General features: G+C 37.9%; 1 protein-coding gene across 1 annotated transcript in view; it reads right to left on the bottom strand.

Moving 5' to 3' along the window:
• The window catches only part of HIPK3 (homeodomain interacting protein kinase 3), a 50752-nt gene that overhangs the window by 5825 nt on the left and 18949 nt on the right, over positions 1-25978 (bottom strand). Inside the window, exons 2-12 of the mRNA XM_009873268.1 lie at positions 13916-14039; positions 10794-10913; positions 8974-9060; positions 7976-8160; positions 7031-7190; positions 6526-6649; positions 3519-3640; positions 3224-3348; positions 2955-3116; positions 1740-2036; positions 1160-1300 (exon numbers count right to left, since the gene is read on the bottom strand). Of these exons, the coding sequence (XP_009871570.1) occupies positions 1160-1300; positions 1740-2036; positions 2955-3116; positions 3224-3348; positions 3519-3640; positions 6526-6649; positions 7031-7190; positions 7976-8160; positions 8974-9060; positions 10794-10913; positions 13916-14039 (1647 nt within the window). The remainder of the gene's footprint in view (positions 1-1159; positions 1301-1739; positions 2037-2954; positions 3117-3223; positions 3349-3518; positions 3641-6525; positions 6650-7030; positions 7191-7975; positions 8161-8973; positions 9061-10793; positions 10914-13915; positions 14040-25978) is intronic.

The following is a 25978-nucleotide window of genomic DNA, read 5'->3' as shown; positions in this document are numbered from 1 at the left end:
GAAAGAGGCAGAGAAATCAACTCATAATAACAGCCTTTGCTAAAATTTATTGAAACTCCATGCTTTTATCAGAAGCAGAAAGGGCTAAGAAGTTGCCAGAAGCAAGACCACAGTCCAGTCAGTGGAACCAGAACCAAACACCTTTCAGGCAGCAGGTAGTAAAGAATCTGAAAAAAGGAAACTAATTTACGATGAGGTATACTGCCAGAAAATATATTCATCTCATTTATGCATTATGTATCACATAAGCAAAAAGCACACCATAGACCCATCACTAACAGCAACAAAAAAAGAAAGTTGAATTACAGGTCAGATATTGGGTAAATCATATTAAAAAAACTTCTCACTAACCAGCAACTACATATCCCAAATGTTTCTTGGTCCACAAAATCATATCTAGGAATCTGATCTGTAGCCACAAGTAGCTATAATTAACATTTCAACATATTAGCACCAGAAGGACAGGGACTGGGATGAGACGAAAAGTCATCTGCAGGTGTCCCAGCCAGAATATCCCGAGTCAGGGGCAACTTCTGACTGTGCCGCAGGTTCCTGTTTTACGAGTGTCACACAGACACTTTAGCATCAAGCTCTTAAAAACTGTAGAAAAAAAATATCATAAAATAGTTCTGATTTACCTTAAATGTTTTTGCAGGAGTGAATTTTGAATAATGGGCCAAAATGAAGGCTTAAGTTAAATATAAAGCAGTCAAGGTACTTAAAAGCTGTTCATATCAACAGTGTTCAGAAATGAGGCTTATGTTTGGTAGAAGAAAAAAAGATACCAATGTCATTAAAAATTACAGTACAAGATATACAATGGGAGAACAAGAGGGTGCAAAAAATTAAAGATTTTTTCATAACTTCAAATCTGTCACATTCTACTTTGGCTTACTTAATTTTACAAGCTCAGAAGAGTCTTACTCTAAATGAAGTTGTGTGCAACATTAATTCAGCAATGTGAAAACTTACAGCACAGCCAAGACAGACCTGTTAGGAATTATAAAAGACCTGTCTATGCTGTGCAACTACAGGCCAGTAAGTTCATTTAGTTTCACCAGACGGCAACAGAACAAAACTTTCGCAACTTTTTATTATAAACCTAGTCTGCTGTATACTAGGATCTTTCTTTTTATTGAAAGGGGCACGAACTTTTTACCTGTTGGATCTCTTGCAAGGAGATGGGCTAGACTGTCCCGAGGAGCTAGTACTGAGCGTGCTATCAGGACTGCTGAGAGAACACACGCGGTCGATGTTCAGGGTGTTCTGGCAGGCTTCACACTCAAGGCTTCCTTTACACCTACCACACAAAAAAAAAGTGAGCAAACACACCAGCTCTCCTTTGTTCTTTCCATATGCCACAGACTTAGGTGTAATTATAAGTATGTCATATTATCCACTGGATGCTACTGCTAGAATGATAACAGCGATCATACAAAGTCAAAAGATTGATTTCCAAAAAATAAATAGAGTATGTCAGTACTAAGAAAAAAGAAATATGCTGGACTTAAAAGTATTCTGGCTTGAAAATGCCTAGTGTACACAGATTAATGAGGTAGACTTTTGAAAGTACTTTTCACTTTCAAATAATATACTCCAACAGAGTTGATTTCTTAGTGAAATTAGATTAGAAGTGCACTGCCTCTCTTTTTTTAACTCCCAATTCATTAAATACAGTAGTTATTCCAAGAGAGCTACATTTAAGTAACGCCTTAATAAAAGCAAAGATCAATTCTTACTCTCTCAGGGAATGTGCTCGTCCCATGTCCTCTTCATCTGTGTCGCTGCTGATGGTGATCACGCTGACGGCGGGGCTGGGGGAACCGGCAATGAAGATCGCCTGGCGCTGTTTGGTTGCAAGAGATGAATCGGGGTCCAGCCTGACTGATGCTTCGCAGCAGTTACTTTCCTGTCCTTCTGAGTTGTGATTGTCCTGTGCTTCTATACAACTTATTCTCTTTACGGCCTTCAGGTTAAGTATCTTTGGAGATATAAAGGCTGTATTTTGGATATTGGTATTTTGTAACACATTGCTCCTGTGAGGAAAACACACCATTTGACATTTAGTGAAGCTCTATCAACAGACCTGAAAACTGCACTATTTTCTACAAAAACAAAGGAAGCAAGATAGGCTGAAACCTCTAAATTTCTGAACTAATATAAAGTAAAACATGAAACAGTAAACACAGTCATAAACACTTGGCATAGATGATTTCAGGCAGTAAAAAAAAATTAATCTGAAAATTGCAACAACACTGCATACAGTATGTTGAAAATCCCATTTTCTTATAAAGAAAAGAAGACACTGAAAATCCTGTTTGGGTGAAAACCAAGCAAACAAAACCTGGCCAGATTTCCTGCAAAGATTCTCCCTGAAAACAAAAGCCTCTGGATGAAAGCCTTGCTTAACACAAGACTGCTGACATTGCCCACTGCAACCCATGTGTCCCAGCTATTGAGCGTCCCACACCTTTGCAAATCCTTTGTATGGGGGTGAGGCATATTTTCTTCAGCAAGCAGCTAAAGTATTTTTGGCTACCAGAGAAAGAAAGACTATTCTTAGGACAATTGTAAAGCATACTGCAACCCTGTTATATAGTATCTCTTTATTTTTAGTTGCCTAAACTTGATATATCTTCATGGACAACAGCTCGAGAGCTACCTCAATATACTCTTACACCTTCCCAAAGGCTATAAAGACAAGTTTCGTATCGTGATAGGTACATACTAATCCAAAAAGACTGAAACCTCTTACTATTGCAGGTATTTTTTTCATCTAGCATATATTACCAGAACAATGCTAAAAACTTAGGGCAGAAAGGAAAAATTTTCCCAAAAAGACCATTTAACTGCAATCGTCACTACAAACGTGCCACTTTTACAGACTATTCCCCTGCCCACTGAACAGCAACTACACATACACCATCTTTGAGTGCTAGAAATATTTTACCAACCTGTTCTGACACAGTTTGTTCCTCTTGGTAGCTGCAGGCTGAGGCCAGACAACATGTGCAATGCCCACACTAATTGGCTGAGGGGCAGACAGGGTTATCTGATGTGTTAAAAGGGGCTGCGGTATCACTGAATTGTAATGAGTGCTCTGGGTAATCATCTTCCTGAGGAAAAGTAAAGGAAGTTTTAAATTGCAAATCACATGCACCAGCGTCCACAGACCTGGTTAAATCAAACCCATTAGAGACTGCACAAAAGCACATGGACTTACCCCCAGTCTCCAAGCCTCTGTGGGCCAGCCACAGGATCAGAGGCCAGAGATGTAGCAGGAGCTGCCACGGGTGCTACTTGCTGCCATGCAGGAACCAGTATTTGCTGGGTCTGATTCGACCACGTCTGTTGTGAAGCAGAGAAGATTTCATGACACAGAGACCAACCAAATTTCCCTTGGCTGCTTGTGGTTCAGCACAAAACAGAAGAAGGACTGCAGTAGAACTCTACAGGGCAAAAATATTTACTAACCACTAATAAAAAAAGTAAGACTTTTAACTTTGCAGTAAGCCAACCTGAGAGAGGATCCCTGCTCGAATCTGTAGTGGCTGAATTCCGTGGGCTTGGGTCACCAAGGGAACTGCATTATCCAGCCTCAGGGAGAAACTGGTGAGCTTACTATGGTTTGTAGGAATTCCTAGTCAGGGAGAAAGACACAAACACAAGTTTAAGTGAAGCACCAGTCTCGCATGTATCTTCTGAGCAAAACACAAATATAAAGGCAAATTTTATAACATTTTACTATTTTTTCTTGATGCGTTTCTGATTTTATCCCCTAATTTAGAGTTTCAAGTCAAAAAAACCCAATACCTTACAGATTTTTGAGCCATTTCTTATCTGCAGAAATATTTGATGCTGCAACTTCCAGAAAGAACTGCCAGTGGGTACTATCTGGAAACATACTACTAAAAAGTGGAGCAACTTTGGAAGAAAGTTCCGCATTTACTCTTTATCAGAAATTACATTAAAAGTATTTGAAAGGAAGCAGACAGAAGTAAGCAGAACTGAATTTCAAAGCTTCTCACAACTGACTCCTGTGCATCTCATGCTCTGTATTTTCAGTCAGCTGAAACCCACTCCTCTTAGCTTCTATAGCTGGCAATGCCACAGGTATAGTGCCCCTAATTGTTACCATCCCTTTCGTGGGAAACAATGTAAAACTTTCTGTCAACGTCATCAAATATTTGCAGTAGACTCCAAAATCCTTCTCCCCTGTGAAAATAATGCAAACCGTAGCACTGTCAGAATATTGCCACGAGAGCACGTCATGCGCTGTATAGATTCAACATTGTGACAGGAAACTAACAGATGTATTGCAATGCTTAAATGCCTACTACCAATAATAATTTTTTATATAATACTGTTAAACTAAAATGAAAGAGGAATTCTTTTCAACAGATATTGCAATAGAACTTCTATGCTAGAAGAAAATACTGGCTAGGCAAATATACTAATTTCATCTTCTAACTGCACTTTGCTTTCGTCAAAGACTAAGCAATGGGTGTTTGGAGGTAAGGAGCTACTAAAGATTAGGAGTGGATCTTTTTTTAAATCTTTACAATAAAGGATGAAAGAAAACCTTTATCTGATGTAATTCCTTCATGTCATAACACAAATATAAATTATAACCACGCAGTCCAAAGCTTGTAATTTTAAAATGCTGTTGACTAATTTTTTCCACACAATCTAGAACAGCAATATCTTAACTCTGCCAGAAGCAGCGAGCTTTAGCACTTCAGATATCCGACAGAGCAGCCAAGCAGGGAAACCTTGAAGCAGTGCCAGATACCATTAATATCCCTTTCCCTCTGTTCCAGAAACTCAACTTGTCACCTATGTGATGAAAAAAATATACTCTCTTCAGTCAAACTGTAGTAGAATTTAAATCTGGAAATTTATCATCATACTAAAAATAGAGTATACAGACCACAGGTAAGTATTTGCCTGTATTGTTTCATTTTCTATAATCACTTTATTCACCTGGGTACAATGAAAACAGTAGGTTTTTTAAAGTATGGAACACATCATTGTGTAAAGCATACATACAATTTAAATATGAAATTATTGAGCCATATTAAATGCTCATAAGAAAAAGCTCATACAGCCTCTGACACTCCGCCTGGTGAACACTTGGAGCTCTCATGAGTTTCTGGAACCCAAGACACATACAGAAGCCACAAATAACAATACCTTTAAGTCTGCTGTATCTGTATTTATCTAAAGAAATAAAGACTTCCTGGGTTCTAAGTTTAAATTAGAAGTGGTTTTCCTTTATTTTTTTTAGAGTGAATCTAATGCAATTTCTAGAAGTTCAAAATGCAGAGAGAGAACTAAGAAGTTTCAAAGTAATTTTTTCTTTTTAAAACCTACTTCCTATAAACACCACAACTTTACGATCTCATCTCAATATGAAGCTGAACATCACCAAGACAGACAAATTATATCTGTGGAGATGAAGACTATAATCAAACTAACTTAATAAGCAAACAGTATAAACTACCTTTCCCTCTCCGTAAGTATTACTTGGATAAGAAGCTGGTTTTCACCAGCTTCTCTGTGATCAACACATTATAAACAGAAAAAACAGGTTTTGCTTTATATATTCTAAGACTTAAACGAGGTTTTAAAGACTCTGCTATAAATTAAGACCTACATTTCATGATGCAAATGCATTTGTTTAGGGAAACAGAGGTCAACTGCACTATCACGTGTCCTTCTAGAGATGCATGTGCTTAGCCAGTAGTTTTCTACACTTGAGAAATACTTCTGTGCTAGCATTTCCACCTCACAGTCTTCCAAACAGCTCTGAGAATTGAACTCTTAGCCAATTATTTCTTTCAATAAATACAAAATTGCATGCTTAAATCAATCTTATTCTTTGTGGTACATGAGAGTTGAGCCAAGCTGCCCTTTCCTCCTCACAGCTAGATTCAATAAAACTTAAAAGATTTATGTATGTGATTTTCAGCCATCAGAAAGGTGCAGCAGTTCTATCTAGCTGTCCTGCTTCATTTATAACCACAGCACAGTAACTGTGACACTGTTTGCACAGGACAGCTACTTCCTTACAAGACCTTCCAAGTTTCCAGATGTTTTCTTAAACATTCACTTGAAATTCCAACCAAAAAAACCCCCCCAACTTTATTATCCAGACACACTCATCATAAGAACTGTTATATTCTTACCCTTATCCCTAGGGATGTAGTTGGATGGGGCAACCACCAAAAAAAAAGATTAAAAAAAAATGCACTACCAAAAAAATCCATCGCAACACTGATATTCTCTTCACCTTTTTTGCTTCCTCTCAAATTTTATTTCAGAACACCCTCCTTCCCGGTTTGAGCTTTCACACTGTGTTCTTCTATGTCATCCAAGATACATACATGTATACATATATGTGTGTGTGTGTGTGTGTGTACCTAGTATGTGAAGACGCATAGGGAAGTGAATAGATGTGGTATATGGAGCTATAATGGGAAACTCAAATACTGTTAACGGACAGACAGTGACAGTTCAACACACCTTGAATAGCTGGAGGACATATAATCAATGCTTGCTGGAAAACATCACCGCAACCAAACCGAGCAGTTCCTGCCTGCAGCGGTATCCCTTGGGGCAAAACGGAGTGGGCAGATGCAGTTAACGCCTACGGGAACAGGCAACATTATAACTGTCAGTCTAAATCTCTCGCACACTCGCCCCACCAGCTTATAAAATAAACCACTGATTTTACAAACAGGCTTTTCAGAGGGAGCGCTGGCGTTTGGCCACGGGAGGGCACCATCAGACTGCGCTGCTTTGCTACCGCAACCCCGGGCTCCAACTTCTCTTCAAACATACCCAGTTCTCAATGGTTTTAAGAAAAAGCCAGGAAAAAAAATGAGTAAGAGACTGAAGGTTTTGTCACTTAACAGATGTACTCTTTTCAATTAGGAGATTTACTTAGAGAAACTGCATTACATGAAATAATAATTAATAACATTAATACTATTACTACTACTACTAATAATAATAATAATGGTTTTACCTGACTTCTTACAGGACCAATTTTGGTAAAGCTCGCAGTCAGATTAGCTGCACTGCCTGAGGCAACTGGTCTCATAAGTGATGTCTTATTGCGATTACTTAAATCATACAAATTTGACCTGCATTTGCAAATATCCATGATATGAAAACAGGACTTCACTCTATCAAAAGAAGAAAATAAGTTGCTTTAATTAGAAATTTTTGTTCTTAAATGTGTAAAACGATTCTTTAGAACAAGGCGGGGGGGCAAGTTCAAAGCCCACATTTCCCAGTTTCACAGACTGGCATCATACACAGAAACAGAAAAAAAAATAAATTAAAAAAAAGAAATACTGCTATTACTATGTTCATGTCAAGCCTCTGTAACGTACATTTTAAAACACAGGAAAATACTGCTATTTCCTCTTCCCAGTATCTAACACCATTTTCTAACAACTGCGTACAAGCAGCAAGGATAGTAAACTAAATGGATGGAATGATTTTTCAGCAAAATGCTTGCACTTCAGGAAATCCACAACAAAATCCACAATTCTAGAACTGCAAGAAAATTTTCAATATTTGCCACATGAACCAATGCATAAAAAGCAGTTATCCGAGACATTCATCTTACGAGGAAATGCCTAGTTCAGCTCTCAGTGACTGCCAGGAACTAAGGCCCTTCATACTTCAAAAAAACAAGCCCAAGTTTATTTTAATAACCAGGCATAAAAATGGTAACTTAGAAATCTATTGCTTTAAATGTTACTTTTTGGGAAAAAAAAACAGAGTTATTCAAGAAGTTTCCTGGATCAAGTAGATTTATCTAATATTGCAAGCACTTGAAAGAATTCTCTAAGTCATTCCAAAAACAATGAAAAAATTTTCTCTCTGATAACAGAAGTAACACAATTATACACGTGGATCACTACAATGGACATTTAAAAAATTACTTTTTTGTGTTACATACTGGTTGCTGTGAGGAAAATCAAGGAGGTGTTTCATGGTAACAAAAGAGTGGTTCAGGGTTTCAGCCGGAGTGATTCTTAAATCAGCGTCGATAAGCAACATTTTCTTCAACAGACTGACAAATTCCCGCCTATCTGCCTTCTCTGCCAATAGGTCACTTCCTTCCAAATCCATCACCATGTTCACCTGGCATTGAACAAAACAGTCAGAAGACATGAACATTCGTTTCTGCTATTGTTTTCTGCTGTAAAATACTAATATTCAATGAATTATCATGTGGGGCACAGCAAACTTGCTAGTTTATCCCAGCACGGCTGGCTTGGCATTTGCAACCCTGTCCAGCTAAAAACCCCTGAAGGCTTTATTCCAGTCCGTGACTTGGAATTTAAGAAGGAAGATTTGGGATAAAGATCTTTATATGGTCTAACTTAAACTACAGAGTGAATCTTCAAAAAACTATTTTAATCATGTATTAATGCCAATCGCGCAAAAAGATATGATTCACTTTTCAGGACATAAAAGTAAATGAAAAATTTCCTTTTTTATTAACTAGAGAGTTAAAAAGCTAGAGAAAAGTGAGGAAATAGTTACTAAATAAAAACAGGAAAGAATAATTACACTAAGAATTATACTGTTAAGATAAAAGAATTATACTGGAAATTATATACTTAAGATAGCAGGATCTATATGCATTCTTTTCCACCCAGAACGGCTGATAAGGTAGAAGAGAAAGTATATATGATACATAAAATTAAAGGGTTCACCCACCACAAGGACATAAGCAATGACAAAGGCAGTTATTTGTTAAAAAAGTCCAAAGGGCTGACAAGGCTAGGCATTTTCCTCAGAACAACATATGCAGAGAAGAAAGAGTATGACCGATGTACAATAAATAATATATTTTTTAGAAGTGTTTATTTGAAAACTAATAAAATGCTTTAAAGTCATCATTCATTTCCACACATTCCTTTCGCAAAGCAAGAATGCTTCAATACTCACGTGCATTATATCATCCAAACTGTTGAAAATATACTTTCTGGCCTCTTTGGACTTCATACCTGTCTCTGCCTCGTGTTCTTCCAATGTCTCAAAAAAAGAAAAGGAAAGATGAGTTTAGAAGTTGACTATAAAGGTCACTTATAACTACAAAGTACCTTCACCTATTTATTGACCTACAAAACACTTTAAAAATATTAATATTTCTATTGTGCATCTGTATACTGCTTTGCTTACTACTTTCATTTTCTAAATCAAAATACAGAAACTACTAAACTGACTGATCACAGTACTGGATTACAACAGATGGTTCATAAACTATGCAGACATTGCCAAAAGCCTAGAAGAAGTTCTTTAATGGAACCCTTTTTTGTGCTTTCTATTACTTGTATTTTACCCATTTCCTTGAACTCGCACATTTAACTTCAAACAGCAGCAACATGACACATCACTGTAAAAACATAAGCAAAAACCTGTAGACTCTGTTCAATTTCTCTTTTGTTATTTTTATACTTTAATTCCTATAGATACGCAACAGGTGTAAGTATTTTAAATGCTGATGTAAGAAACATACAATAAAATCCTAGAGAATGAAAGTGATCACCCCTGAGTGATCTGCGAGCTAGAATATCACTCTCTGTTACAAGTCTCCTCCTTCAACACAGCAGCAGCAGGCTGGTGTTGCAAAAGGCAAGTCACAACTGCAGGGAAAAAATCATTTCTAACTTTCCAAAACTAACTTTGAAAAAACTGTGAGCAATGACCAACGGTCCACACCAAACTCCTTTCTTCCCCAAAAGAGTACTTAGTCTGATGCAAGAGAATTAACTTCCGAAAATGGGAAGGGCTGTTTGCATCAATAACTCGTTTCGATTCGCAGATACAGAGAAGTCACAGGTAAACTGCCACCTAACGATCAAAGGCCCCAAAAAATAGAATATTGGAGTAATCAGGACAGCGTAACTGGAGAATCCTTGCGTAAGGTGACCCCACAGTGCTATGGCAGGGCAGCGCTGGCCCCAACGGCTCAGCCCAGTATGCGCTGGGGATTTACCAAGTTAGTGTGGACAGTTACACAAGTTGTGCTTTGAGCTCATCAGTTGTTTATTACTGCAGAATTTTTATGTCAGCTGTGTTTCCCGACTCCCTGAGTCCTCCATAAATTCGGTGAAGCTGCACCACAAAGTTTTCCAAAAGCAAAAAAAAGACCCCTACGCATAGTAAGTTAAAGCTTTGCTTATGGCCAGCGCACAATAATGTTGCTCAGAGAGAAGGAAGGTGTGAAGAACATGAAAATATATTTTTTTAATTTCACCTGCTTTCATTGTATTGCAGCTTTCAGCCAACAAAGACTGTTTTAGTACGAAATGAAGTGTATACGGTCATGTTGTTATTCTCCTTTTTCTCCTAGGAACTTCCGATCCTGAAGCCAGTTTTGAATACTTTTTAACAGAACGCTTTGGGCCTCAGAGACGAATTCTTCAAAGTGAAGTGAAAAATAGCAATTGCAAAATTAAAAAAAAAAACAAAAAAAAACCCACCAAGCAAAAAACCTCTGGAGATATGAGGCTTAATTTGAATTCTTCCCCGGTAGCCATGCACTGGTCACACAGCCTGGCAGCTGCACCAGAAACGTGGGCGCGAGCTCAGAGCCGTGGTTTGGGGGAACAGGAAATAATGGGAGGGACACAGAGAAAGGACTACAATAAAAAACACAGAAGATGCAGAAGGGAGCTGCTCATGGTATTGTAGGGAATCTTGGTCTCTCCGGTTTCTCTGCTCAAAACCCAATATGCTGTTTTCTGCTACATTATACTGTTTACCTTTAATCTCCAATTAGAATATGGCACATCCGTTTCTCTACAGAAAAACCTTGCAGTTTTCGTTCCCATGTTTAACAACTGCTCTCCAGGCAAACCTTGAGTCTGTGAAATGTAACGAATCTGAAGAAAAAAAAGAACAAGAACATTGGAAATAATGTACCTCTGACTGTGAAAATCTGATCCACACAGTTCAAAACTTGCCATTTCATTTCAAAAAAATGGCAAACCAAACGACCGTCAGAGCACCGCATTTCCACAGCGACATCTTACAGAGGGGAGAAACCTAACACTGAGCGCTTGATACTGTCGCTCCTTCTCTCAGGAAGCCATACATAAACAGGCCTCCCAAGTGACCTATATAAGCAAGCTTTTAAAGTTTGGTCACAGAAATTGGCAGCTGGGGAGCGTGGCTGTTGCTGTCCTCAACCCATTCAAATCCTAAATGTAGTATTTTCATTCCAAACAGGAATATCACTAGGAGTGCTTTGCTTGTTTACAGGAGTTCAATGATTTTTTTTTTTTTTTTGCATCATCTCATTATGCAACTCCATAAAAATCCTTCCCGTTTGCTGCTTCCAGTGTATCAGTCTTTTACACAGCTGGCACACCCGCGTTTAAAGGAAATGCTCCACTTGGGAAGGGACTGTGTGTACAAGCTCTAGGCAGCCAGCAAAAGACACTGCCTTCATAGATCACAGAATGGCCCAGGTTGGAAGGGACCTTAGAGATCATCTAGTCCAACCTCCCTGTCATGGGAAGGGATGTCACCTCTTGACTAGACCAGGCAACACATCATCTGAGAAGACCTGCTACTGAATGGGATGGGAAAGGACCAGCTTTACACCCAAAATGGCCACATGCTCTTTTCCACTGAAATAATCAAAGCTGTGGGTTTCTTTAAGTGATTTACTATGCATTTTGCATTACCTTTCTTACAGTTGATGATCAAACTATTACCTAAAATAGTTAAGATTCAAGGCTTGGGCAGAAACCTGCTGAAACAGCGTGCTGTGTTGTACTTTAACTACTGTGCATGCAATATTAACCCCCTGTACAAGGGGGGAGTTATCCCATAAGTTATACTTTAAAAAATAAAAAACCTAACACCTTCAAGAAAGGAATAACAACTAGCAATAATTAAAAACCAAGCTTCCAGCAAACTTGAATGATATGTCTGTCTTTAAATGTCTTTTAAATGCAGTATTCACTCATAAAGCAAGCAGAAAATCTTATAGGCATTAAGATTAACCTATGCAGCCCTTAGTATGAAGTCCAGCATGCAGGAAGGTGGCAGTATCTAGAGGTTGAGTCATGTTGACCCTGGGGCTACAACAGCAAGAAACAAGTGACAGGAATATGCTCTCACAAGAGCCTGGCTCTCTAAAACTGAGAAATGAGGGGCCAACGAGCCCTACGAAAGTCGGCACTATGCGCCCCGTGCTGCACCGCCCTCGTGTGCCTGGGTTCCATCCGTGACAGGAGGGCTGCAGGTACGGGGGAAAGAAGGACTTTTCAAAGGAGACGCTGTTACTGCTCTCTGTACAAAAGTCAGAAGCTCGCCACTATGTAAGCCCGCTGGCACACGTTTAACAGTCTGGGCTGCTGCCATCATGACAAATCACAAGTTAATTTGAGGAAAGCACTGGGACACGGGCAGCATTCTCCACCACTCCAATCCCTACTGCATCGGAACTGACTGAAGATGTGATCCAAAGCCACTTCCTAAGCCTGGAAGGGACATCTGCCTACACGTGAGATCGTGAGATCGTGATCAGGAACGAGGTCCTTCCCCACAGGAGCATTCCCTTCAACAGCTATTTACAGCAGTAGGGGGTCAACAGTGAAAGTAATTCTGGAAATTACACCTTTTGGCACTTTTTTTGAAAGTCCAGATCTTCTCCTGTAGTTTCTTTCAATGTAATAGTAAAATAGAATTTTTTGAGACAGTCTTAGATGCTTTCTAAAAACAAATGTCTTCACTTTTTCCTTAAAGAATGTAATGAATCACGTGATTGTCATTGGTTTGCTCTTTCTCCATTTTAATGGCAATATCCCGCACAAAGGTCTTTTAAGAAAATGCATCAAGGCCTCAACCCATGTTCCCCTCAGAGCTTAGTGTCTACCCATGAAACACTGAATTTTGTGTAAATGAAGCAAACCAAAATACAGAACATTACCAAAATCAATTAAAAATCAATATATCCCCTGGCAGTGGTCTTACGAAAGGCTTTTTAGAAAAGTAGGTCTGAGCTGTAAGCACAGGGAGCCAAAACCCCACTACATGAAGATCAGGATTTGAGTAACCTAAATAACATGCTGCAAGAACTGCCCCTAAACTGAATGTTGAATCAAAGATTTTGAAGTTATCAGCAAGCCAGTGCTGCTACAGCTGAGATTTTCAGGAGACTTCTTCAATTTCAAAGTTCAAAACCAGACAGGGGTACTCAGAATGCTGATTACATTCCTTCCTAATTTGCACATTATGCTAGAAAATTAAAGACTTCTCTCTCTTAGGTGTTTTAAATAGAAAATGTTCTCATCTTTCATTAGAAGCAACTAAAGTCAGATCAACTAATGCCAACGGTGACAATAGTTGAAAACTCCAACAAAGCAAAGGCACAGCTTGAACTGCTTCACGATTTACCATTGCATATAAACAGTATTATTGCAACAGTTGATTCTTGTTTCTCATGACGTGTATGCTCTCAAACCTTCGAGCTATGCTGGATTTCCAGAAAGCATCAGGAAGTGTTCAGAAGGCAACTAATGCTGACATCTGAACAGACATTCCAGAGTCAACTGCATTTGTCGCAAATAAAAGAGAAATCACAATGCAATAATAGTGGCTACAAATTCTGGCTTGTATCTGAAAAAGCAGTTTCAATATTAACATTTATTTTGCAATATAAAAAAGAAACTTTAATTCAGAAAAGCAGCCCAATATACTGTGTGGTCTAGAAACAGGATTTATGTTTCAAGAACAATCAGTAAGACTAAATTAAAAGCATTGAACAGACTTGAAGAAATACTACTTAATAGGGGATATTATCAATATTTAAAATCCTGCATTTAATGATCTGAAATTCTTAAATTGCATACACTTGTGAAATTAGTTCTACTACCTGGTCATATTCCAGTGCTCCTGGGTAGAGTGGCCATCCAAGAAACAGCTCTGCAATCACACACCCTAACGACCACATGTCTATGGCTTCACAAAACGGCAATCCCAGTATGATCTCTGGTGCTCTGCAAATTAAACATGGTTACTGAATTTCTTCCTTAGGGAAAAAAGGTAATTGAATTATTTCAATAAAATTGTAACACCAGAAATTGCATTTTTATCTTGGTAGTATGTGGTTAACATTTTGCAGCTCTGAGGCTTTTTTTCCCTGTATCAGTTTGCTACATATATCAAAATAACTGACGTGCCTTTAAAAACAGAATGCCACTGATTCAACATTTCTGCCTTTCCTCCAGTATGTCCCAATGATTCATCCGCTCAATGTCATTTGCCTGTAACTACATCCGAACCACAATACAGTCATTTACCTCAAAAACAAACAAAAAGTTTCATCTGAAAGTACACTTGCACACGTCCAAACCGGACAGTACACTTAAAGCTACTTAAAATATCAATTTAATTATGTAACTGCAAATTCCTTAATGCACTCAAATCAGTTCAATGTGATCAATTTTCAAATCACTTAAATGAAACCATTGCATTTGCTAAAGAGACCAGATCTTATTTTTCACCTAAACCAAGTGTGAATTATTTAACCAACGGCATTTGAATTTATTTCCATATTCGAGAACCAGAAAAATTGGTATTGACACAGCTGTTAAAAGGGTTTTTAACATTTCTGTTCACGTGGAACAAAGTTCAGCTATTTCACAGGTACTCATTTTAATTGCATTTGTTCTTTTTCAACCTTTCCGCCCAGTTCATTCAAGCCATTAACAAAAGGAAACAGAATTAAAATATACAGAAAGAGGCCTGGAGATGTAAATTATTATTTAATACATCACACTATGCAGTAATTTGCTTTGAAAACAATCTGTTGTTAGCTTAACATGCCACAGGACAGTAGGAAGGTGGTTAAAACTAAAGGGTAACTCTCACTGCAGCTGGGCAGGACAGGAGCATTCAGCTGACCAGGGAAAACCAACATTTCTCACTTGCGTAAAAGCTTAAAAATCTTACACTTCTGCACACAGTGGTGTATCATATTGACATTCCACTGACAAAACAACTTCTGATCATAATAAAGTCCTACATATCCCATTTATCTTCTCCTCTGACACTCCCCTTTATCAAAGTACTCTTTAATTCACCAAAACGTAATGGATGGGAATAAATTCCTATTTTCATGCTACATCGGGACACAGAACCTATTTTATAGTCTACAGTAGACCAAGAGCTGAAGCATCTCCATCCCTTTTCACAAGGATGACTTTGCAGAAGCTGCACCCAGACACACTCCAAACTCCAGGGATGCACGTTCACGGCCCGGGAAGGACTCCTGATGCTCTGCCCATCCCTGACCAGTGACACCACCTGGGCTTCTGCTACAGGGAAAATCTGAGACTTTCCAGAGATATGAAAGTCTACAAGACAGGATATTCTGTCAAATATTTATGCACTTTCCGTTCACGGCAGTGCTTCAGTTCTTCCCATTCTTGTCGCAAACTGTTTTGGATGCGATTATACGACGTATAAATCTTGTCACACGGGCAGCGAAACTGGAGCGGCTCGGTTTTCCACTGCCTTCAAAGATTTGGTTACAATAAACTTCTAGGGATCAAACATAACGTATTTTTGTAATGCAGGATCATGACACTGCAGTAACTAGTAGCTAGCTGTGTTATCTGAGAAATAAATTTACTATATCTAGATGCCACAGGACTCGAAATAGCCGTAAGAAACGTCTGCTTTCAGCCACTGGCTGGGTGCCAGCCTGCGTACAGTTGTTACAGATCTCTGCTCAAATATGCTTCCTTTTGTTGTATTATGTTACAGCCCTGAATAGTTAATGTATATACACACGGCCTATGGATATAGGGGCTTTAACAAGCTAAAATAAGCTCTTTAAAACCTCTTACATTTACTCAAGAGTTAATATGTGCACTGTATAAAAATAGCCACAGCCGGTCAGTCTGTTGCTCAGCTCTTTTGAGGAATGGGACTGCAAATAAATGAAGGGTAGATACGATGGAATAATTTTTATTTTTTTTCAAAAAAAAAAAAGAACATTTACTGTATTTCACAATATAGTAATCCATTAGGTTTTAATGCGTGCCAAGTAGTTCTGCAATACTGATAAAAGTGCTAATACCTTGAAGGAAAAGGGACGTATTTAAGGAGAGGCAAGACCGGTGCTCCCCATATCCCAAAACCTCACCTACCATCCAGAGAGGAAGAGGAGATAAATGTGCTCCCACACAGGGTTACATGCACCTTGCTACAGCACAGTGAAAAAAAAACCAAACAAAACCCGAAAACATGTTCAGGCTAGCTTGAAGTGAGGAAGACAAAGAGCTGCTGCTCCACAAAAATGTCAAACTTGCTGGTTTTCAGGTTCAAAGCCTCCCACCATGGCCTCATGCTGGTCCTCAAAACAGAGAACTCTCCCACAGCAGACGAAGTTACAAGAGAACTTGTATTAGGTCTGATTACGTTTAGGTTGGTTTTAACCATCTCAAATACTTTTAATAAAGGCAAACAGTTTGCTAATGGTATCCCAAACAGAACCTTTTTTGTCCTCTCACCTTTTTTTAAACTTCCAGCTAAAATCTAGTTGGACAACTGGGGAGGAAAGGATTAAAGAGGAGGCAGTTATTCTCCAATTTTTATTTTTTTAACTTGATCCACAACTCCTTAAAAATATTGTTACATATAGCTTAAAAGGAAGGTATTCTCTTTCCTCACTACAACCATAGATATTAATTTAAGTGGTAGGAACCAGATATCCCAACACAGCTGCTTTAAGATCAGTGTACTTAAAAAAAAAAAAAAAAAAAGACTGTTCATGCTTCTCTTTCTTTCTCTCAACACAACACACACACCTCCCCAGCTGCTTGGTAGTTACTGCAGATGACAAGATGCTCCGTACACCGGAAGCTACCCTGGTCCCCAACTTAGAAAAGAGCATCTGTTTTCCCATATCAGACACCACAAGAACATTCAGACTTTTCTAAACTTCTTAAGGACACCAAATCTTACTTAAATGACATTAAAAGCAACTATTTCTTTCTTAACAATATTAATTTCTTATTCGATGTTAATTAAACATGAATTAAAAACATTAACAGAAAATAGAATGTGAAATGCAATATTACTACACTGGAAAGATTCACTTTATGAAGCAACAACTCCTAAATTAACGCATCTGAAATCCTCCTTTCTTGCTTGACACAGTAAAGCTCAATTTAACTCTCTTAAAGCAGACTTTTCAATGGGAAATATCTAAAAAGATGAAAGACACAAATGCATATTTGATTCAGCTGCTTGTTTGGATAGTCAAATTTCTATCTATTACATCACAGACATGAATATACATATTGTTCTATAGGTTTCTGTAAAATTTTTTCTGTTAACCAGAACATTTCATAAAATAATTTAGCTTCAGGATGTTAGCCACTTAGAATGAAACAACAAAATAAGCACATTTGAAGTGAAATAATTCTTTGAGGGACAGTTAAAAAAAAAACAAACAAGGAAAAACTATACAAAAATCAAAATCTTATCATAGTAACAGAAAATTTCTTCCAACTTTTACATTAGGGGAATAAAGAACAAAGAGCAAAAATGAGCTATATTAAAAAATAACTAATGAGAAAAACTATAATGAAGTCAAGCCATTTCAAATGATCACTACTAGAAGACCTTGGTCAGATTATTCATTTAGAGAAAAAGTTAACTGAAAATCTAAAGAACAGTTAGTATATATAATAACATCTGACGAACAGCGTAAAACAGTAAAAACAACAGCTTCACAAAACCGTTACCTTTATGAAAAATTCTGCAAATGTACAATTTCTCCGATATATTTCCACTTAAGGTCCTATAACAACTACACATACCCCCTCAGATATCAAGGAAATGAGATTAAAGACTGAGCAATTTTTATTTCTATTTCTCTTCTGACAGTACGAAAGGGTCAATGTATCTATCGTCCACCACATGCCATCGGTTTATTTATTGATCACCGGGCTGCCACTCTCCAGATGAGAAAGGAGTATATAAATAGCCTCCCTCCCCTCAGGTCTCCCACTCCTTTCAACACAGCCATGGAATTTCTCTCCAAGACCAAAACCTTTCGCCACCACCAATACCAACTTCCATGCCAGAAGCTGAAGGTTAATGGTGTCACAGAAGACCACGGAGCTGCTACTTCTCCCCAGATGCTAGTGCCTGCTCCAAAGAGGGCGGCCAGCGGGAGTGCCGGTGCAGCCCTGACAGTGGCACCTCTTCATCACGGGCTTTGCAGGCCAATTCCTTCCCAACAGGCTTATGGCTTATAAGCCTTATCAAGCCCTTTTGTCTTTGCAATTTAAAATACTAAGTAAGAATTTTCATACTGTCTCTCTGCAGTTTTTGGCTTCTGTAAACTCATACAGTTGAAGGCAAATGTCGACAGTGTTTCTAACACAAGTATGCAACACATAATTTATACTCTTCTATAAGCCAAACATTACTACCCCTAATTATCTCTGCTCTTTGTGACTATGCCTAATACTTTATCTGCTCAGGATACAGCACACTGTCATCCTCATAATGAATACTTACACAAAGAAGTCATCAAAAGGTTAGGATGTGTATCTTTTTTTCTTAATGACTTGTTCAAAGCCATACTATGGATCAAAAGAATTCATGTAAACAAATCCAATTTGAAGAGTCGTAGTCAAAACCGAGAATAAACACTTTCCCCTCTACAAACTCTTACTACCATAACACAAATATGTACTTTATGAGAAATCACTAGGTCTGGGTTTTGAGAAGTGTAGTTGCTCTTCTGAAGAAAGGAGGTCTAAGAGAAAGATCAGATGCAGTGAAAAAGTTAATGAGAGATTGCTATGGGCATTCTAACAAGTATTCTCAAGTACAACTTCATTTTCTTGATCTAATAATCTCCATCATGGAGGTGGAGGAGCTCACAGTTTTCTAAGAGAACTGCAAGAACACAGGGAAGGCTCTAGGCTAGAGGGATCCAAATCAAGGTGGCAATACTCAGGAAAAAAAAAACAAATCCACAGCCACGCACACTCCAGTAATCTGAAGGATGCAATAGGAATGAACCACGTAACAAAATCGGTGTATGATCGAAGGATATAGAGAACAGTTGGTGCCCTGGCACATTTGTGATACACTTCAGAATGAATTGCAAACATGCAATTAGATCAACACTATGATAGGCAGTAGAGCAAACATGGTGTACAGTAAACCATAGTGAAAATTATGTACATTATTCATTAATTAATTATCCATGGAATTAATAGGTTATAAATTAAGCAGCTTTCCAATGAAAAAAATCTAGACAATGTTACAGATTACTCAAGAAAAGCATCTTACAATTGCGAGAAAAAATAATAAGGATATCAATATTTGTTTTTAAAGGAAATACCAAAAATTATTATGCCTTATATAAAACTAGTGATATTCCCTCACCTTGAATAGTGTGTGTTCACTTTTGAATTCTGTGTTCAGTTTTGGTCACCCCCATCTGAAAAAGGATACAGCAAATAGAAAAGACGCAGAAAAGGACAAAATAAATTAAAGACTTGAAGAGACTTAGGTACAAGAAGAAACCCTGGTTAAAACTATAAAGCTTCAGGAAAGAAAGAATGATCAGTAGCATTACTCGGATTATATATAAAACAATGGAAAAGATCACCAGCTATTTCTAATGCCCTGCCTCACTACAAAACCCCAAGAATTCCCCATCCACTTTGAGATTAAAGACCAATGTAAACATAAAAGTGTTGGGTTTTGTTTTTTTTTTAAGCCAGAATACCTTTGAATCATGGGCCACTGTTGAGGTAAAAATATTAAGAGTATTTAAAAATGGATCAACAGAAAAATTAGCCAGAACAGTACTAGATTAAATGGTAAGGTTCCTACCAAAGTATAATAAAAACAAGTCATTGGCTGCGTAGAGCTGGAAGAAACCTGTGCCAGGAGACAGTGGAGTGCAGCCTTCTGCTATGGAAAATTTTCTCCAGTGACAAAATACCATAGACCATGGACTTGATACATATCTATACTTCCTACAAATTTAAATCACTATCGTTGCACAAAGATAAGAGCTACTTAAGTAAATCCCTTGATCTAAACTGAAAAACCTCTACAATCTTCTTCATGGTCAGAAAAATTTTTATTTGGAATGTCATTTCATTGGAATAACAGTTATGTCAATAAAATTTGAGGAAGTCTTTTAAAAAGTTGAGTTACAGATAACATGTTCTCTTGAGTGATTTCTACTTTTTTTTTTTTACTTCCATAGCTGAACTGTCTCTTGCGCTTAAGCCCATCGGGATGTCAGAATACAGATCAATAGTGTCATGTGTTAACATACATTTGGTCTTTGAAATGCAAGTATGGTACGCCACGTGAAACAACGAGTGTTCCTCCTATCCTTTGAAAGGACTGTTCCTCTAAATCTATACTGCAAAACTGCATTATAGATTTACATTCGCAATGCTGGCTTTTTTTGGTAGTTTTCTAATGTTGACTATGCTATGATTAAGCATTAGGAAGTAAGTAACTGCAAATTCTGGTGGGTTTTTCTGGTTTTTAATTTAAACTGTAAGAAGGTAAGAGAATTTAAACTGAAAGCAAAAATGTGCTCAGAAATGGACTCTGGAAACACCAGTTAAGCTGGACAGAGGCATCTGTATCTTTGAGACAGCAGGAAAGAATCAAAAATATCACTTTGCAACTGAGGGCTATGTCACCACATCTCACAAAACACATGGACAACAAATATGTTCAAGAAGATATGAGAAGCAATCCCCTCATTCATAACTTCATTCCTCCTTTGAAGGAGTCGGGTGCACTATCAGACCCTCATGTGGCAAGTGATAGCGAAGACAGGAGGAAACGAGTCCCGGCACTGCTGTGGTGGTGTCCACAGGGCTCCACACAAGGAATTCTCATTGCCTGGCAGAAAAAACTGCGTTTTAGCATAATAAAACTTCTTCACAAAACTATGCAATGTTCAATGGCCAGACAAGACCTACTTAACTTCACAGCCTCCCACTGTTACACACAACATACAAGACTGACATGCAGCTGCCAGTTTAACTCTGAACCCTGATCTTGAGAAGAAGATAGGTTATAAAAACCTTATACATAAGGAATAGCCCAAATGTGTAACTACTTACAAAAAAACCACAATTATTGAAAAAAAAAAAAAAGAGTTAATTTGAACACAGCATTCACAAATGAAGTAGGAGGAAAAAAGAAAACAGGAAATCAATTCTGATTAATAACAAATAAATCTTAGGTAATTTCACCTAAAACAAAACTATGAGCATGCTATCCTAATGCTCTTTCCTGATAGTGAAAAAGAATTTTGTTTTGAAAGAGCTATCACAAATTTTAACTTAATACACTTGCTCTTACCACTTCTGAGAAGTACTAAAGATGGTAAATACTTAGTTATTTCTGGTTTTATTTTTATCAGCTGACAATAATAAAATAGGGTGTGATTTCAATAGATTCTTTTCCACTTACTCACCATCTCTAGTGAAATTAGATGTTGATTTTTTTAAAAAAACCCAAAAGATGTTTATGCTTCTGCCTTTTCATGATTTTGCTTTTCCTCAGAAAGATTGCAACTTACAAAGTGATTTGGTACACTAAGCACTTTTGAATTACTTGAAAATTAAGCAAAGTAGATACTGATGTAGCACTATTATAAAGTAAACTGTACAGAGAACAGATATTTCAGATACTTTACTGGTAAATAAAGTCTGCAATTTAATACATTTTGGAATCTGTTGCTTCCATACAACAACACAGAAAAACACACCCAACATACACACTGACGTACAACAACCTTAATTTTAATTTGTATACTGATGTAGTAATTTATGATGCACTGGCATATGAACTGACTAGCTGACTTGGGTGAGTTTTTCCCATACAGATTTCTATGATTAGACCCCTGGTGTAAATATGACACCACAGAAAAAGTCACAGCCTTACCCACAGTTTGGTGTCCCCGCTACTGAAATCACAGGGAAATACTAAATAGCCTCAGCCTCGGGGCACTGTGGAAAACCATCTGTCAATGTTCAGACAAAACTAAGAAAATACATTGGAAAATTTAAAAGGTTATTTTTTTCCCTCCCCGATGAATTAAACCCATGCATTGCTAGCGAGAAAAATTACACAAGTCTATTTTGGTCAGCCAGACCATCAGACTTCAGCCTTCCAGTATGTCCCATCACCTGCTCGCCTCTGCACTGCAGTTTGCTCAAAGAATCCACACGCAAGGGTCCCTTCACACGTTTCGCCCCAGCCTTGAACCCCACCAGCACCAATCTGCTGCTTTTCCCCTTCTTTGTTCTCCTTAGATATTTTTTCCTCTCTGCTTTTTTCCCTACTTTTCCTTCCCTGGTATTCCATTTTAATTTGTTTGTCCTTTCCTGTTGAAAGAAGAGTCTGTCTATTCTTAGAAGAGTTTTGGATCCTAAAATAAACTGCTTAACTATGTATCTATTACATCCAGATTGATGTCATATCAGACGCTGACAACACACTGAAACAGGAATGTGGCTACAGCAAAGAACTCCAGCATTTCTGCAAGCTCTGCTTCGCAAAGGTTTTTAAAGTAACATTACATACAAAAATGTAACGCAGTCTACCCAAAGACTAAAACATAAGGAAGGTTTCTTCCATTTATTATCCTCACTACTACTATCCCTCCACCATCACATTGAAGAGGAGGAAATCAGGGGAACCGGAATTCTTTTTTAACTGGGAATTCTTTTTAATGAAGCAGAATGTTACAATTTTGCTGTCAGAGCAAATAAAAGTTAAAAACAGGTAGTGTAGCTTCAAGAAAAAAGATAATAGTAGCATCTAGATAATCACTGGATAAAATGGGAGCCTTTCCTCTGAGTAAACCCTCTGAGTCCGGTCCACGACACTAATAATTGAGAGCAGCTCATTATTTATGGCTAAAAACTTCATTCTGCCCCCAATATAGACAGATATTCATGTTGTGAAAAGGCACACCTGCTGACACTATTAACAGAAGCAGCAAGGACCAAAGAGTCAGGAACTTTCCCCTCCTTTACAGCAGTGCTCCTGCTCCAGTAGGGCTGTATGTAGCACACCGATTGCAGTGCCTTGAGCTGCTGTTGCATAATAATCTTTGTCTTTGAGAGAAGAAGGTAAGCTATCTTCACCGCCCGCTCCTCTCCATGTACAGAGAAAATATTACAGAGGATGTCACAAGACTCTGCAAGACACTCTGCTGGCAAAGCGTGAGAAGCAATAAACATCTCCTGAACTTGAAAAAAAACCAAATCACAGCAGTAATTATATATCAAGAACACAATCATCCTTTCAAGTATTAAAAAATGCATTAATACAATATTAATAAAGATTATGAAGCATTCTCAAGTATGTCCTAAGCTAAGACGTGACATACATAGCACATAAAATCCACAATCCATCCAAGTACTCTGCTGTGTGAGGGAGATATCCCAGTTTCAACTTCCAAGTGACTTGTACCAAAATACAAAACCAAATCATGTCATCTAAAAATTTATTCAAAATGCCAACAACAAACAAAAGCTGCAAAAGTCTGACTATTTTGCATGTGACACAGCCTTTGGACAAATCCTGAACACTGCCCCAGAGGCTAAAGTATTATGAGAGTCTACAGAGTAGGAGTATTTACTGGGAACTCCTGCTCTCTCAGGAGACGAAAGGTGAAGTTAACAAATCTCTAGAAATGTATTTATGACCTCCTCAGAGATGTGGAAAATTCACACTTGTTTTGTTTCCAGCATATACTAATTTTCCACGAGGAGGAGGGGAATCCTCAAATCAAAGCATTACCTTTTCTTAGTCCCAGGAACTGTTTTTAGATTCTGCTGTCATACCACAAACTGATAGGATAAACTTTTTAAAGGCCAGCCCCGCATTATGTCATCATTTTTTATTAAGGCTCCCAACACTGGCCTTGCTGTACCTTTGCCAACAGTATTTCCTTTCGAGTCAGGTTCGTTAAGTTTGCTGGAATATTTACACTATGTTTTTCACTTTTAGGAAGAAGTCAATCTAAAACTGTAAGTGTAACCTGCACATGTCAGAAGTGGAAGGGGAAAAAAAAAATTAAAAAATAAAATCTCTTCTTGAAAGAAAAAACCCACTTCTCAAAAGCAGCCAACTACAGCTCCGTTTCAGCAGCGTCCCCAGTTTGATACCTACAACCTTAACAGTCCCTCCACACATGGCATGTCTATTGGTGAGGGATGTCTTTGCATTTTTCTTCTCTATTCATAAGTTCTTGTAGTTCTTCTTGGTCACTGACATCAGCCAAAGAGTACAGGTGAAATCAGATCTATTATCATCAGCTCAGAGGCATTTTTGTACAACATCCCCAAAGCCAGTTTTAAGGTCTTCCTTGTGAAATCTTGGTTTTAAGACTGACAGCAGTAAAGAGTCAACATTTTATTCACCAGACATGAATGAGGAACTACATTATCTATGAATAGAATATCATAAACTATGACAAGCTGAGCAATACACTTAAAAGAAATCCTCAGCAGTAATCCCATTGCCAAGAAAGACCTATAAATTTGTTCAGAATTACCCAGGAAGAACTGCTGTCAACCAGCCTTGATAAGGCTCTATAAACAACATATATATTAATGGTGCTGCAGGAACATGAGCAGCAAAATTATCCACTATCAAACAATTGCTGAGATGCTGGAATACTTGAAGCCTTATGCAGAAATAATCTCTTGAGAATAACTAGTTAGAAACAAGAACAGCATCCCATCTACATCAAAGTCAAAACAGAAGAGACTTACGAGGCTAGTAACATAACCTTATGAGGTAAAGAGTCCATTAGAGCATAATGATAAATAAGAATATTTTCATTAGTCATTTGAGAAATAGACTAGATGACAGTGACAAATTTTTTATTATTATTATTTTCTGGCTCTGATGCTGCAAACGCCCTCAGGCAAATCACTTTGTACTATGATTCAAGATTACAGCTTTTTTTTAAAAACATGAATAACTAAAAATAACCAACTGGGAAAGACATAAAACCCAGCAGACGTCTAAAAAGTCCCAAAAGCTGCATTTTTTTGGAAGAAATTTTAACCAGAAGATAAAAATTGCTATAGTCTAAAAAAGTATGTGAATGACTTATCAAATCTTAGTACAGTACTGTGAGTACCTAAAGACAAAAAGCTGCTCTGGTAAAGTACCAAGGAAAGGGGTCATTGCTTACACTTCAACATCTCAAGCAACTGTCTTCTGAAAAAAGAGGCAAGATCATCCTGTTTCGAAACAGAGATCATTACACTCTGCTACCATTTTACGTTCTCCAAGGATGGTCAGTGTAATATTACAGTGTTCACTTTAAGGCTTATTGAGCATCGCACAGCAATAAAGTGCATTACAATTACTAAGTTTTCTCCATAGGGTGGTACAGTTCTCTAGAATAAGTGATTGTACACAATTCTGCAAGTAGTAACCATAACAGCGGAGTGGATTTAGGGACCCATGGCAGTTAATGTAAACATGTTTACATGATTTGTAAAACTGCAGGCGTGAATGCTTCTCAAGGATGCCAGACTGTTTTCTAAATCTTCCATATTATTTTAAACATTACAAAAACAGTCTATCCATTGCATACCCCTGATTTCAGTTTAAGTTTACATGCAGTCCACAGGAACGGTGGCAGATGACCAGTTGCCACTCACGTCCTTCCATGAGCTTTCCAATGCCCAAGCAGCACGCTGAGCTACCCAACAGGCATCACCAGATATTATCTGCCAAGATCAGGAGCAAAGGGGTGTTCACCTCTGTTTGTTTAGTTTCATCAGGGGGGAAAAAACAATTAACAAAAAAAAAAAAAAAGACAAAAACCCTACAGTCAGCCTCAAACATCTGAAACAAAAAATTATGCTCAAATGTTTTATGTCTGGAAGGTTTC

The sequence above is a fragment of the Apaloderma vittatum genome, unplaced genomic scaffold (genome assembly GCF_000703405.1).
Source record: "Apaloderma vittatum isolate BGI_N311 unplaced genomic scaffold, ASM70340v1 scaffold1387, whole genome shotgun sequence".
Classification (NCBI taxonomy): domain Eukaryota; kingdom Metazoa; phylum Chordata; class Aves; order Trogoniformes; family Trogonidae; genus Apaloderma; species Apaloderma vittatum.
This window is presented reverse-complemented; position numbering and strand designations above follow the sequence as displayed.